This window comes from Antechinus flavipes, chromosome 4, assembly GCF_016432865.1.
Source record: "Antechinus flavipes isolate AdamAnt ecotype Samford, QLD, Australia chromosome 4, AdamAnt_v2, whole genome shotgun sequence".
NCBI lineage: Eukaryota > Metazoa > Chordata > Mammalia > Dasyuromorphia > Dasyuridae > Antechinus > Antechinus flavipes.
In genome coordinates, this window is record NC_067401.1 from 142281494 (window position 1) to 142297535 (window position 16042).

The window sequence follows — 16042 nt, forward strand, 5'->3', positions numbered from 1 at the left end:
TTCTTTACATTAGTACCCTTTCCTATTTAACATTAAAGATTACAATTTACATCTTTCTGAAGTGAAAGAACACAAGTCTCTCCTTCCCATTCTACACCCCACCCCTCCTTCATTTTGGTAAATCTGCAAAAACTTGAAAAGTCCTAGTGTCTAGTACAGGAGATGGTCCAGGAACATCACTGAAGTCTCAGAGCCTCTCCCTGCTCAGCTGGACATTTCCTAACACTGGGCAAATTGTACCTCGAACTCAGTGAGAGTGCACAGCAATGGTCTTTCACCCTCCAAGCTGATTGTTAGCTTTTCATAGAAATCAGCGGGGAAGCACATGTGAACCCTCTGGTGATGGTGAGCATGCCCTGCCTTGTGGGGCTCTGCATGTAGATGAAGCCGGCTCTCAGGCCGGCTGAGCTGCCCTGCTTCATTCTCAGAGAAGCCCTTTTCTCCGGCTCGGCTCCCTGCTGGGACAGCCCTTTTCAACCTTTCTATCCCCCCTCAATCTCTTCTTCTGCAGAACACAGAGAAACTTGATTAGAATAAAGACCTAGGGAACATGTTTTATTTTCCCCCGTTCAATCCATTTTAGAAAAGCTTTTAATTGGTTTTAAAAAGATGCTAAACAAAATGTGATGATGTTTTTCAGTCTTCATGATCTACGCACTCTACTTTTTATATTCTTAAGGGGACAACAAACCAATCGTTAAGTTCTTTATGAGCTAAATTTGAAACAAATCTATTCAACTCCAGGTTCACAGAAGTACAAGTATTTATTTAGCAAAATTTAAACTATAAAGAACATTATCTTAGTGACTCGAGTCTCGCATTCATTTTTAGACCTGCAATGGAAGTGCAAACCCCCCCCACCCCCCCAGACAATTACACAGGAGAACAGGAAGGTTTGTGAGCCAGCTTTAGTGAGCCAATTTACGATGCAGGGGGACAGAAACGGGGGGTAGGCAGTATCTTGATACACAACACAGATCCTCTGAAGTAATTGTCTTGCTTGGGCATGTGCACACATGATTTTTCTGGGTAGAATCATACCATATATAAAATTAAGGCTTCTGTGTGGCTTATTATTACTGGATTGCATATCAGTACAATTATTATTATTATTATTTTTTTTAGAAGAATGCCTATAGCTGAGCTGCTTATTGCCAAATTTCTTACCAGGGACACTTGATAGTTCCCTGTTTCTATAGTTTTGATAAATTTTGAAAGTCATCCATTCTTAATATTTCACTAAAGAAATCTACCAGAAATACCTTCCTGATAATGGCTTGAAAAGAAAACTATTTCTTTTGTTTTTCAGTGATAAAAATTCTTGACACAGAATCTGCTTGAAAGATTCTCTTTACTTTAGAGTTTACACTAATTTTAGAAGCATGTTGGAACACATGATAATATTTTTATTGGGGAGTTATAGGCCACCCAGAAATAAAGCAACTATTCGGTTCTCCTTTCCCACATTTAAATATAGTAAAGAACCATCTCACTAAGAACCAGAAGCTTAAGTTACAATTACCAAATTTTGATTAAAAACAGGATTAGTTCCTGCTTTAAAAGATTTTAATGCCATTTTACTATTTACCAGAGAATTATATTTCATCCCCTGTCTATTATTTAATAACTATTGTATGTCAGAATCTTTACAATTTCTTAAAGAAATTCTGACTTGATTATACAATTGTTTCTTTTCAGCTTTGTTCTAAGTTATATCAGATGCATTGAATGCACACCCCTTCCAACATTTGAGAAGCTAATGAAATCTTTTTCTGAATATGTTTCCACTCATCAATGCTCCAACCATCACCACAATTGTTCTTATTCATTTATTGATTATTAAATGCTTACTATGGTCATTTTGCTATGTTGCATAGAAGAAAAATGGGACAATCCTACCCTAAAATAGCTTACTATCATTTATAAAAGTAAATGGCTGTTTTTCTGCTCCAATTTAAAGTGTGTGTTCCCCTTCTACATGCTTGCCTCTACCACTGATCTCTTAGGTTAATTACAAGTATTTCTAAGCTTAGAACATGCTAAGTTTAATTTCCTTTTTACAAAATCTAGCACAGAGTAAAAATATTTAACTAACAATACTGTGATAAGGGACTTATGTGAAAATGGTGGTTCTTTTATTCTACTTCCAGAAAAAATTTCATCAACTATTCTTGGTGGCTAGAAAAATATGTACCCTGGATAGTTCAATTGCCTGAAACTACCAAATTAAGGCTATAAAAGGACAAATGGACCCCAGAAAGGATTTTTGAGGATGGAAGATTGGTAAAGATTAATGTTTCATCTCAGTGAATTTAGATTTATTTGAACATTAAAAGAAATAGGGAATGAAAATTTGTACATTCTTTTCTCAAAGCTAAGACTTGATAGAAGCTAAAATTCTAATTAGTAAGGTTTATGGAAGGATGACAAAAACATAAACGCTTATTAATAAATTAATGTGTAATTCTTAGCCAAAGTATTTGTACATTATGTTACTTTACACTATAATCCTGAATACAATGTTAAATTATTAGATCAAAAATTAGTCATCAGATTAATATTAAAATTTTCTATAATACTTAAGATTTACTCTAGCTTCAGATAGAAAATTAAATCATGCTTATTTCCAAACACTGATATTAATGTTTTCAAATCAGTACTTAAAATTTTTTATATTGGCTTCTGACTATCTTATCTTTAACATTATGGGATAAAAAAGAGCTTGTTACTTTGTCAATTACGTGAATTGGTAAAACCCTAAAACCATGTTTAGACAGTTACCTATTTGATGACTTGAAGACTAGACTAGACTACCTTTCTGGTATCTTTCTAGCACTGGTGATTCCAGTTACCTGATAATTTTTAGAGGTAGCCTAGAAGATACAGTGGATGGAAGGTCAGCTTTGAAGTCACCGAGACATGGTTTTAAATTCTACCTCTGACATATACTAGTTGTGTGACCTCACTGAACAACTCAGAGCCCCCAGATAATCCTCAAAAACTGTAAATTAAAGAAAAGTTACTAATCTATATTAGTGGAAAGAGTTTTTACACTGTAATACTGAACTTTCCACACTAATGAAATCATAGGTCAGCAGCAAAAACAAAACAAAAACAAAACCCCCCAAAACTTTGTTTACTCAGTAATGATAGAGGAATACATAAAATGCCTTTTATAAATCGCTAATGAATATTTCCATTACTTACTGAGTTTTGGTAAAACTGATTTTACCTGAGGTGGTGCCTTCTTCAGTAATACGAGAAGGGCCTGCAATACTAAATTGGAAAACCGAGGTCCAATAGGGACATAATCTAAAAGATAAAAATGTGTTTGTGAATTAAAAACACACATGTATAGATTTTAAGAATTCAGATTTTTATTTATCAACAAGTACACATACCCTAAACAATAATCATATATACCCACAAGCAAGGCAAAAAATATAAGGATGGTGAGAAGGGGGCTGGAAACTACCATATGAATATGAGTTGAAAGGGGAGATGTTAGCCTGGAGAAGATTTATTATAATAGTGAGGACAGCACTGCTATCTTCAAGTACTTGAAAGGCTAGCACTTTGTATAAAAAACTGGTTCTATTTGGTCCCAGAAGCAGAATGAGACATACTTCAGGTGTATATTTAGACTGAATGTGAAGAAAACATTTTAACAATTAAAATAGCTCCAAGTAGGAATGGGTTGACTAAGAAGATTTCTCATGAAAAGAGGCAATTAAATTAAATATTAATTAAAATTCGGTTTTCATGCTTCCCAAGCACCTTTCCAAGTCAGTAAAAGATCAGGAAAACACTTCTCTAGAAATACAATTTTTAAGATATCTTCATAAAATAATTCCAAGTTTTCTTCAATACACAAACTTTTATAAAGTTCAATATAGAAGTGCTGTCTGCTACCAGAGTACCAGATATTTTAGGCAAAGGATAGATGGAATTTTGGGTCAAGTGCAGACTAGATTTGACCTCAGAGGCTCCTTTCCATTCTAAGATTTGGTGATTGGTTTTACTAAGCTATTTTTAGGAATTAACAAAAAATTGTAAGAATTTAGTTCCATGCATATAGGATAAAAAATCAAAATAAAGGGAGAATATAAATTATAGCAAAATAAATAACCAAGAAGCATTTATTAAACACTTGCTAAAAGATTACTTAAATGAATTACTACATATCATGTGTACAAAGTATTTCTATGCAACTAAATAATAGCAGAGACACAGTAATTTGGCCATTATTACCTATCTTAAATTATTTAGCACCTTTACCCAGTAGACTAAAGCAAAAAGACTGAAAAGGTTCTTCTTTTAATTATAATAAGATTAAAACAATTGTTCAGTGCTTGCAAATATGTTTTATTACTACTGCTGTCACTAAAATATATTGTACTTAATCCCCCATAACTTGTTTTTAACTTTTATGCATTTTACACAGATACATACACACAAATCAATTTCTCCCTAGTACCTAAAAACTAAGTAAATATGTAAATTGTTCAATGGTATGTTTGGTCCCATCTCCCAAATCTAGATGTTGTGAGAAGATAGAATAGGAATAATAGTTACTTGGCATGATGGAAGGTAAATGTCTTTGGTCCTTACATGACACTCTAGGTCCCATCTCCACACCTGAGCACTAGCTAGCCTCTAGTCTTGAATACACTCCCGTTCTTCAATTTCTACTGATTATCATCAATAGCTAGTGTCCTATTTAACTACTTTGTAACTATTTTATGTATCTATTACACAAACACACACACACGATGTGTTCCACACTCCCTGCACCTTCTTTCCCATCATATATACCTTGGTTGTCTTGTCCATTAGAATATACGTTTCTAAGAAATAAAAATTACTTCATTCTCTGTACACGAATCCCCAGCACCTAGTATAGTGCTCGGTACAAAACACTTAATATGCACTTAATGAATGATTTTAGATTAAGACATTTGGGCTTTAACCTTGTATATAGAATTGTAGATTAAAAGCTTGAGTTATCTTAGTCCAACTCCATTTTACAGATGAAGAAACTGAGGTAAAGTGACTTGCTGAAGGTTCCATAAGAGATAGAAGAGTTCTTATTGAAGCCTTTGTCTCCAAAGCCAGTGCTATTTCTACTGCCTCTCATCAAAAATAAAGCAATTCAACAGAGTACATCAAATTAAATTTATTATATATGTATTACATCTATTATAAATTAACTCACTATCCTTTATAATAAAATATTGGTTTATAATAAAAATATAGTTATCATATATATGCACCAACGTATAACTCACCTAAAAGTCTCTCAATGTCATCCACAACCACACAACTGAGCTGGGATTTATATGCATCATCAAAGATCTGTAATAGAGCAAAGTCATTTATTATTTTCCTGACCTTCATAATTATGACAAATCCCAAGTCACTATTATATTATTAAATAATGCTTAAAGAAAGTATAGTAGAACATCATTAATTCACACCACATTCACATAGAATTTCAAAATCCTAAAATGTTAAAACTGATATCACTTAATCTAATCCCTTTATTATATGGATTAGGAAATTGAAGTCCAGGGAAGGAAGTTGGCTTGATCAAAATGTATCTAGTTAACCAAAGAATTTCTATTAGAACCCAGACTTCCCAATTATTTCAATGCCCCTTCCATTGTGCCACAATGAATGTGAAGTTTTCTGGGTAGAAATGAAATTCACATTTTATGTTATCATATAGTCATTCCACCAATCCTAATCCTATAACCTCTGAAATGTTTTTGATACTTCTCCCTCCTTTTCCATTACCACTTGGATCACAGTATTTTAACATGTAGGGAATAATCCAATGCCTTGTTTTACAGATGAAAAAACTGAGGATCACAAGGAAGTGTGATCCATGATCATATAGGGCATAAGGTACAGGAGAAGGATTCAACCAATTATTTACTAAGTACATTTACCAATGTAGGAGTTGAGAGAAAATATAAACTATAATTCAAAGGTAGAGAGCTGAAAGAAACTTTAGAGATTATCTAAAGTTTCTTTCAGCTCTCTACCTTTGAATTATAGTAACTTATATTATATTATATATATTATAGAAACTTAGAGATTATCTAGTCCAATATTTCCATTTTACATATGAGGAACACGAAACCCAGAGAGATAATATAATCCCTACTCTCATAATTTTCACAATCTGCTTGGGAATATGATGCAAACATAAATAACAATAATATAAAGTAACAAGTGGTAAATGCATTAAAAAATTAAGCAGAGTGCTTAATGATGGTTGAGGGAAAGCAAGCCACAAGAAACAACATTTATTATTGTTGTCATTTTGTCATGTCCAAATCTTTCTTGGCAAAAGATACTGCAGTGATTTGCCATTTTTCTCCAGTTCATTTGACAGATGAAGAAACTAAGGCAAACAGGGCTAAGTGATGTGCCCAGGGTCACACAGCTAACAAGTGTCTGAGGTCAGATTTGCACTCAGGAAGATGAGTATCCTGACTTCAGGACTGGCATTCTGTCCGCTATGCCACCTACTTGTCCTGATAGACAGTAACTGTGCTGGGAACTGTGTTAGATAATGAAAATACAAATACAAAAATTAAATCATTCCTATTCTCATAGAGCTTATAGTCTAACTAGAAAGACAAGTACATGTGTAAGTGTATATAGAATAAAAGTATATATATATAATACATAATAAATACAAAGTAATTAAATATAAATTAAAAATTATTAAAATAAGTTACTAATTAAATATAAGTTAGGAAGGGAGAGCCCCAATAGTAGGAGGATCAGTAAAGGCTTCCTATAGAAGATAGTATTTCGAATTGCATCTTGAAGAGAGGAAATTTATGAAGTAGAGATGAATGCAATTCTGACATGGGGGATGGTTTGGAAAAAGGCTTGAGAGGTGGGAGAAGTACCTATGTGAGGAAAAACAAGACTAGTTTGGCTGTACTGTAGAATATGGGAAAGATAGTAATATAGAACAAGATTGATAAGACTGGTTGGGGCCAGGTTGTGAAGGGCTTAATAAACCAAGTAATATCCATTATTTGGCTTTTAAGACATATGATCTCCATTATGTCTTATTCTAGAGGCAACAAGGAGCCACTGCAGTTTATTAATTAGAACTTTGCTTTAGGAAAACTACACTGGCAGAAGTGTAAAAGCTAAATTGCAGTGAGAATGATTTAAGGCTAGGAAACCAATTAAGATGCTATTTCAATGAAACAATCAAGTAATGAGGTAATAAGGGCTTGAACTACAGGGGTGGCTGTATGAGAAGGGATCAGGGTGGAAGATGTGTTGTAGAAGTAGAAATGGAAAGATGACACCTGATTAAAATATTGGAGAATGAAAGAATGAAATCAGATTTCATGATTTGGTGCTACCTCATTTCCCAAGGTTGTGAAATTTGAAGACTAGAGGAGTGGCGGTGCCTTTGACAGAAGTCTCAAAGTCTAACTGAGGAATGGGTTTGAGGGCTAAAGGGAAGAGGATCCTGTTTGAGATGTGTTACATTTGTGGTGTTTCCAAGAGAATTTGAAATGCACAAGAGATGGTTGGTCAGGTGGGACTGAAGCTCAGATTCTGAATAGAGATTATAATTAAACTCATGGGAGTTGAAGATGCTATAAAGAAAGAGTACAGAGAAAGAATTTAGGAATATATCATAGAAGTGTATTTCTTGAACTGGAAGGAATCTCAGAGATCATTTAATCCAATTTCCTCATATTTTACAGATGAGGACAGCCATAGAAGATTAGGAGGCACATAGCTAAGAGTAAAACTTCGACAGAATATTATCACATAAACCAATAAAAGGAAAAAAAAAATGGTGGGAGAAGGGGAAGATGGGGAAAATCAAGGAAGGTAGCGATATCTGAGCTGGGATTTAAACTGTATAGGGGATTTAGCAGGTAGAAGGGCAAGAAGAGGTGAGAATGCTTGGCAATAGGAATATAAGGAAAAGACTGGAAGCAGCAAAAGAGAAGAGAGAAGGTATATGCAGGGACAAGTAATATGGCTTAGTGGGAGAGTAGAGTGATGTGAGATTAAGATGAAAAGGAAGGTTAAAAATGATACCTGTAATGTTAGCTCTATTGTTAATTGATGAAGATAGACACAGTTCAAGCTTACTGGGAACTTACCTAGTTATAATTTATTAGTCTTAAAACAAAGGATGCAGAGAGCACATATGCCAATCCATGACACAGATATTTGTATTTCTTTTGTTCTGATACAGAACACATTACATAGCACACCCAAAGTCCAATCTAAAGCCCATCTAATCAATTCTTCAAAGATCACTAAGTAAATAAAGAAATCAACAGGTGTAGCTCTTGAACATTGAAGTTTACCCTATTTTATACTCAAGAAAACAAAGGAAAATGGAAAGCTTTGTGTAAATGAACCATTCTCAGGTAAGTACCCAGACCAAAGTAGGTAAGAATATGTTAAATGGGGTGGAAGGAGGGGAAGGGTTTGGTCAAGTTCCTTTGGTGTTAGGTAGCTGCGCTTACAGATTCATCAGTCACTCTTAACTATTCCTGTTGACTAGTTCTCCACCTCCGTCTTGAGACAGGGGCTTAATTTAAGGGAAATGAGATAGCACCAAATTATGGGGACACATAAATGTCAGACTAAAGTGCCTGAATTTTAATAACAAAGACTATAGATTCCATAATCTTTTGGCCATAATAATGATTGTCTTGGTACCAAAAATAATATGAAGCATCACAAATGTATAATTACTCTGATGTTGAATTTGTAGTAACGGAGCATTTCTGAAGCAACCTGTTAAGAATCTTTGTACCATGCTGCTCTCTGATGGAAACAAAAAAGAGAGAAAAGGAAGAAACATTTATAATAGTACCTATTCCATGTGCCAGTCACCATACTAAGCACTTTCACAAATACTACCTCATCTGATCTTCCCAACAATCTGGGAGGTCGGTGCAATTATTATTATTATTCTCATTTTACAGTTGAAGAAACTCAGGCTGACAGAGGTCCCTTGGCTTGCCCAGGTTATACAGTCAGTGTCTGAAATTGGATTCAAACTCAGGTGTTCCTGATTTGTGTTCCTATCCTCTGTGCCAGAAGCTGCCACAGAAAGAAAGAGCAGAAGAGCATACCTATCTAGCAGATGCCTATGGTATGGGAAGAACAATTCATTTATTTATTTATTTATTTTGCTGCAAAAATGAAAATATCTTTCAAAATCCTACTGAAGACTTTGATGCACATATATGTTTATCTCCATGGGGCTTTCATCATTCCTATAGACTTGAACTCTAAATGCATTTCTAAGATATTGCCTCAATTATACAAGTTTCTGAGATCTAAACTTTACTTTAAAGTAACTTGGATGGCCACAATACTAGAAAGTCTATCCCTCTAGGTCCACTGAGGGACCTAGTTTCTTCTGCAAAAAAGTTCACAGTTGAGGAGGGCAGGCAGAACCCAAGGATTGTGTTCACACCTTATCAGCTTACTTAGATCATATAATTCACAGAACAATAAACTTCAAGGCAGTGGTTCTACTGGACTGTTTAGCCTCCAGAGAGAAAAATACTTCAGCTAGCAATAGCCCACGGGCAATAATTTTTTTAAAGCCTATAGCCAAAAGAACTGCTAATGGGCTAATTAGCAACTAGGGAGGGTAACCTGGCTCTTGTAACCATCTCAACAACCTATGACTTTGACAATAAAGATGTCATTTGATGATGCAACTTAATATGAATATACCATTTTTACTGGTCTTCAGGGTGGGGTTCATTTCCTCATGTAGGATTTCATTAACTTGACATATTCTTAGTATAACCATTCATGTGTACTCTTAAGCTTCTCTTTTGATAATCATATGTTACTCACCAATTTAGCACAACTGAAGATGTGTATGTTGGATATATAGTATTTGATATGCTTTAATCAGTGGTATGCTAGAGCTGGTTCAAACAAGTTCCAGAGAGCTGATTGTTAAATTTTTAACATGAGCTTTGGGTAAATGCTACAAACTGAGGCTTGATTTGTTGTTTATTGATTGTTTAGACTTGAGATTATGTGAGACAATGTTATTAAGACAGATTAAATTTTTAAAAAAATCTAAATATCTTACATATGACCTCCTGCCCCCACAAATTAACTGCTACATATTTATCAGCACATTCTTGTGTCCTTTTCTTTGGATCTCTGGGTCTGCTTTTGAATATGCTCCATAGTTATATTTCATCTTTTTACTATTTCCCCTCTAGTATTCCCAGCCTTTTCCTTCCAATAGGTTTTTTTTTTTTTTTAAACTCCAGACTCCAGTAGAAGCCAAACAAAGAAAACACTCACACTTCACTAACTAGAAAGTGATAAGAGATTAGTTGCCAGGCTAAAGAGCTAAGAAGCATTTAAAATCTAAGCCAGGAAAGCCACTGCAATTTTGTGAATTGACTTAGGAAAGGGCAGAGGCGTAAGGAAAGAAACTAAAATACCAATGTCAGAAGGCTGAGAATTTGGGACCCAGTAGTCTAAAAATTATAATTATTGATGTTACAAAGTAAATATACCATGAGCTCAACAAGTGCTCAATGACTGGGCAATGACTAAAGCAACCAAATGAAAATTAAAATACAAATGGATAAAATGAGTCATGGAAAAAAAAATCCAACAACCAAACAACAAAACCAGTGGAGAAGTCAGAAGACCTGGCTCAATCATTCACTCACATAGCCTTGTGTCACTCATAAGTTGAGTCCTATTTTTTTTTTTTTTTACTTAATAAAATAAGAATAAAAATTGGGTTTGCACAATTTACACTATCTACCTGTCTGTGTCTATTCTAGAGCTATGACCACTCTCCTGAATGTTGCTGTAGAAAGGGCTATTTGAATCTACCACAAATGTATCTTATATCCTCTCCACTGGATTTTCCCTGTTATTTATCAGTCCTTTCTCTCCTTAAGAGTGCTATACCTGTTATTTTAAGTGATTTTTCTTCCAAAGCTACCTTTACCTCCTCACATCTACTTTCATCACTTCACATGTCATTGGTTTCAATAACACAGGCAATTGTCACAAGTTCCTTCTTAACTCCAATCCTACATTTCAAATCACCTCTTTGTCAATCCTGCCTCTTTCTTCCTATATTTCAGTCATAGAGTAAGAAATACTACTACTTGCAAACACCTCTACTTGTGCTTTAGATTTCCCCTTCGCCAACAGGGATGGTCCCTTTTGTTATTCTTACTCGTCAATATTAATTCTCCTTATCCACTACATTGGTTCCTTCCCTGAGCCAGTCAGGTGTTGCAATGGTTAGAAAACTGGAATTGGTGAGTCAGGAAGATGTGAGTTCAAATTCAGTTTTAGATACTTACTAGCTATTTGATTCTGGACAAGTCACTCTACTTCTATCAAGCTTGAGTTTCCTTGATTATAAAATGGGAATAATAAAAATACTTTCCCACCAAGGTTGTTTTGAGCATCAAATGATGTAAAATTTGTAAAGTGTTCAGCACAGTTTAGCATATAGCAAGTACTTAACAAATCCCTTTCTCCTTCGAACCAACAACTATGCTCAGATCTTCCTCTAATCCCTTAATACCCTTAATTTGAATCTACTGTTTCTTCAAACTTTCATTTTGTGTCTCTCCTTTTCACTAATAAATTTATGGAAAAAATTATTTACACTCCTTGTCCTTGCCTCTACTTTCTTGCCTCCCATTCACTTTCCCCTTTGCAATATGGCTTTTGATGTTATTACTCAAATACAAATTCTCCCTTCAAGGTTGCCAATTACCATTTTTGTTGGTTTGGAATATTTTTTTTTAACTTTTAACAATTTTTAATTGTATTTTATTTCCCCTCCCAATTACATGTCAAGACAGTCTTCAGCATTCATTTCTACAAGATTTTGAATTCCAAATTTTTCTCCCTCCTTTTCTTCCCTCCTCTCTTCTGAAAATAGTAGGCAATTTGATGTTATACATGTGCTATCATGTAAAACACATTTCTAAATTAGTCACAGTCATGAAAGAAGAAACAGATCAAAAGAAAAAAAAGCCACAAAAAAGAATAAAATGAAAAAAAACATGCTTCATTCTATACTGCATCCATCAGTTCTCATCTAGATGTGGACAGCATTTTCTCTCCAGTGTAAAAATAAAATTTTGTTGATATCTTTTGTTTGTAAATCATTTAAATCTATCTCCCAGTCTACAAACTTGGTCTTTGCAGCATGTGACATTGCTGGACTCTCATTCATGAGTTTTTGGAAACAGTTCTATTTTTATGCTTGGAATTAAGGTCAGTCTATCAGTCTGCCTCATTTCATTAATTCTCATGGTTTTCTCTACCAACTCCATATAGAAAGCTTCCAGATTTTTATATCTAGTTCCCAGCCTCCCTCTTGAATTTTAGTCTTATGTAATCAACTCTTTATTAGACAGCTCTAAGGGGATGCTCCATAATCAATTCAAATGCAAATTGCTCAAAACAGAATTCTCTCTCTCTCTCTCCCACCTATCCACCAAGCTTCCTCCTAACTTCACTAACTTAGTAAGGGCTCCATCCAATCAGCCAGTTTCAGCCTGTAAAATTCACCCCATCCTCTCTCATACCTCATAGTGTATCAGTGCTTGGCATGTAGTAGATATTTAGTAAAAGCTTAATGACTGAATGCCAAATTTTGTCCAGTTTATATTGATACTATATCAGACAATATATTCCCTGTTCTATGCTCATTCCAAAACCATTCATTTCAGTACATTTTATAGGATGACAGCAACAACTTCTACTCTGCATCCAATTTTCCCCCTCCCCCCCCTTTTTTTAAAAAACCCACTCCACTCAATACCATATCTTCTATCAACCTTCCTTTTTTCTCTTACCTTTTCCCCTAGTTTTTCTGCTCTTCCTTCTAATTTGCCCCTCCCTTTTCTTTCTTCTCCTATTTCTTTCTAGATTTAGATAAATTTCTACACCCAACTGAATAATTAAGTTATTCCTTCTTAGAGCCAAAAGTGATTAAGATCAAGCTTTAGACAATGCTCATCCCCCACCCTTTTTCCCCTTGATTGTAATAAGTCTTTTGTGCCTGTTCATATGATCTAATTTGTCTATTATACCTACCCTTTCCTTTTTCCAGTACAGATCTTTTTCCACCCTTAAAGTATTTTCTTTGCTATCATCACATCAGAGTTCATTCATACCCTCCATCCATGTGATTGCAGTGTTCCCCCCTCACCTGCCCCTCCTCTCTGTCTCAGTAACAGATACAGTTGTCAATAGTTATATATATAATTTTCCCATCTAAGGATGTAAACAGCTTAACCTTTAAATAATATATTTTCCCCTGTGCATGTCCCTTCTATGCTTCTCTTGAGTCTTGAATTTGTAGATTAAGTTTTCTGTTTAATTCTGGTTTTTACAATAGAAATAATTTAAAGTACCTTACTTCATTGAAGATCCATTGCCTTCTCTGAAAAATGATGCTCAGTCTTTCTGAAGAGTTAATTCTTAGTTGTAACCCTAGGGTCCTTTGCCTTCTAGAATATGGTATTCCAGTCCTCTGATCTTTTATTGTAGAAGCTGCCAGATCCTGGGTAACCCTGACTGTTGTAATTTGATATTTGAATTGTTTTTGTCTGGCAGCTTGCAGTACTTTTTTCCTTGAGATTGCAGTTCTGAAGTTTTGCAACAATGTTCCTTTGGAATAGAATTTCAGTAGAAACACTGCTGGATCAAAGGGTGTGCACAGTTTGATAACTTTTTGAGCATAATTCCAAATTACTCTCCAGTATGGTTAGATCATTCACAGTTTCACTATCAGTATATTAGTGTCCCAGTTTTCCCACATCCCCTCCATCATTCATCATTATCTTTTCCTGTCATGTTAGCCAATCTACCAGGTGTGTAGTGGTATCTCAGAGTTAATTTACATTTCTCTGATCGATAGTGATTTGGAGCACCTTTTTATGTTTCAATTTCTTCATCTAAAAATTGTCTTTTTATATCCTTTGACCATTTATCAGTTGGATAATGGCTTGAATTCTTATCAATTTGAATCAATTCTCTATAATCTTCTCTGTATTAGTTATGTTTATACAAAAACTTTTTAACTTAATATAAACAAAATTATCTATTTTGTGATCAATAATTCAATTGTGTGTCCTTTGGGAATTAATCATCTAAGGGCCACAAAATACAATGTAAATTTTTAGAAAAATAATGTTTGCAAATCTATGTGCATATATATATATATATGCAGCTAATTAAGAATATTAAAGATACAAACTTACTAGACCCCCTGAAACTCAATGCACTACGGTCAAAAGATTCACAATTTCAACAAACCAAGCTACAAAATATAGTAGGATGTTAACCAAAAACATCCAAAATTTGTTGCTTAGAAACTGATGTCAAAAGATCCAATTTCTAACTGTTCTTTGTATAGACTAAGCCATGAAAGGAAGAGGATTAGACACCACCATTCTGTTCTGCACAGACATCAGTTTGCAATGGGATTTAAAAGACAATCAGAGAAGATTATTTCTTTCTTGCAAAGCTAGTGAAAACTGTCTTCCATTAATTTTTGATCCTTTGAAAACTATAATGTACCACAATTTGCAATAGGTCATTTTATAGAAATATAGATCTTAACTTATTCAAACATCTTACTTATATAACTCTTATTATAACCTAGAGATCATTAATTAACTAAAATCAAATTCCACTTTTGTCTTGTTCTTATGTTCTTTATAAAAAGTAGGAAAATATGTCATTATAAAAGATAATAAGAATGGTTATTGACTAAAAGTCCACAAAAAAGTAGAGGCTTTTTTCTATTTTCTCTATCAATTTCTACCCATAAGACTTTAAGAATTGCAGTGATGTAATCTTTCTATGCACCCATAACACAGACTTTTTTGTTTTCCTTACATCTTTCATATAAAATCCTTCTCCCTTTCATCTGATATGTAAGAATTATAAAGAAAATATAATTCAAAACCATCATTTTGACAGTCAGAATTCTAGCCTCGAGGAGGGGGCATGGAGTCTCCACTTCTAAGTTGATGTCATCTGCCAGCTGTTTGAAATATACTAAATTCACAATCAGAAGTTTGTATTTTTTCAGTGGCCTTATTACAGAGTGAAAGAGGTAGTTATGTAAAATGATTTCCAATCTTGTTCACCCAATACTTTGGAATAAATGGGATATAAAAAATCTGCAAAATGGAGCAATGATAATTCTAAATACAAGACTAGTATTTTTACTGAAGCATTTAGCTACCCCAATTCCCACCCTCCTACCCCACCCCCAAAAGAAAAAACCCAAAACACTCAAGCAATCTTTCACTTGGGTTTTGTAAAGGAGAGGGGGCAAAAGATAGAGGCAGTAATATACTTTCAATCTCCTAAACAAATGATTCATTCCTTTTGATCAGGAGTTGTTAAGCTGGGGTTTGTGAACTTAAAAAAAAAAGTAGTTTGATAACAATTTCAATTAGTCTCCTTTGTAATTCTATGTATTTTATTTTATACATTTAAAATATTCTGAGAAAGGCTTCATGGGATTGACCAAACTGCCAAAGGAGTTCATGACACCCCCAAAAAGATTTAAGAACCCTTGCTATAAATGTTAGCTAAGGTCTATAAGGTTAACAAAACTATTTTTTAAAAAGCATCTTTAAAACTGTAATTTGCTGTTGTTAATTTTCTTTTTCTGTTACCCTTTTCTCTTTAGGATTTTGCTTATTAATTCCCCATCTACTACTTTTATCTAGTTATAACTTTCTTTTCTTCTTTCCTCCTTCTCTTTCTTTGCACCCCTTTCCATAAAGGGTCTCTCTCACTCAATTCATTGTCCATCTTCTCTTTCTGTTTATTCTGATTCTTGATCCCTATAATTATTTGTTTGTTTTCCTTTTCTCTCTTTCTTCACACAATCAAACCTTCCAAGGCATCCATTCTAGGTTTTCACTTCTAAGTCTCTTCTGCCACTGCCTGGTAAGGCTTGCCCCAATAAATTCTCTTTTTCCATTTT

The 16042-nt window shown here is 34.3% G+C and overlaps 1 protein-coding gene across 1 annotated transcript in view; it reads right to left on the reverse strand.

The window, feature by feature from the left end:
* Window positions 1-16042, reverse strand: part of NSF (N-ethylmaleimide sensitive factor, vesicle fusing ATPase) — a 189343-nt gene that overhangs the window by 53749 nt on the left and 119552 nt on the right. The window contains exons 16-17 of the mRNA XM_051994904.1: window positions 5289-5355; window positions 3233-3312 (exon numbers count right to left, since the gene is read on the reverse strand). Of these exons, the coding sequence (XP_051850864.1) occupies window positions 3233-3312; window positions 5289-5355 (147 nt within the window). The remainder of the gene's footprint in view (window positions 1-3232; window positions 3313-5288; window positions 5356-16042) is intronic.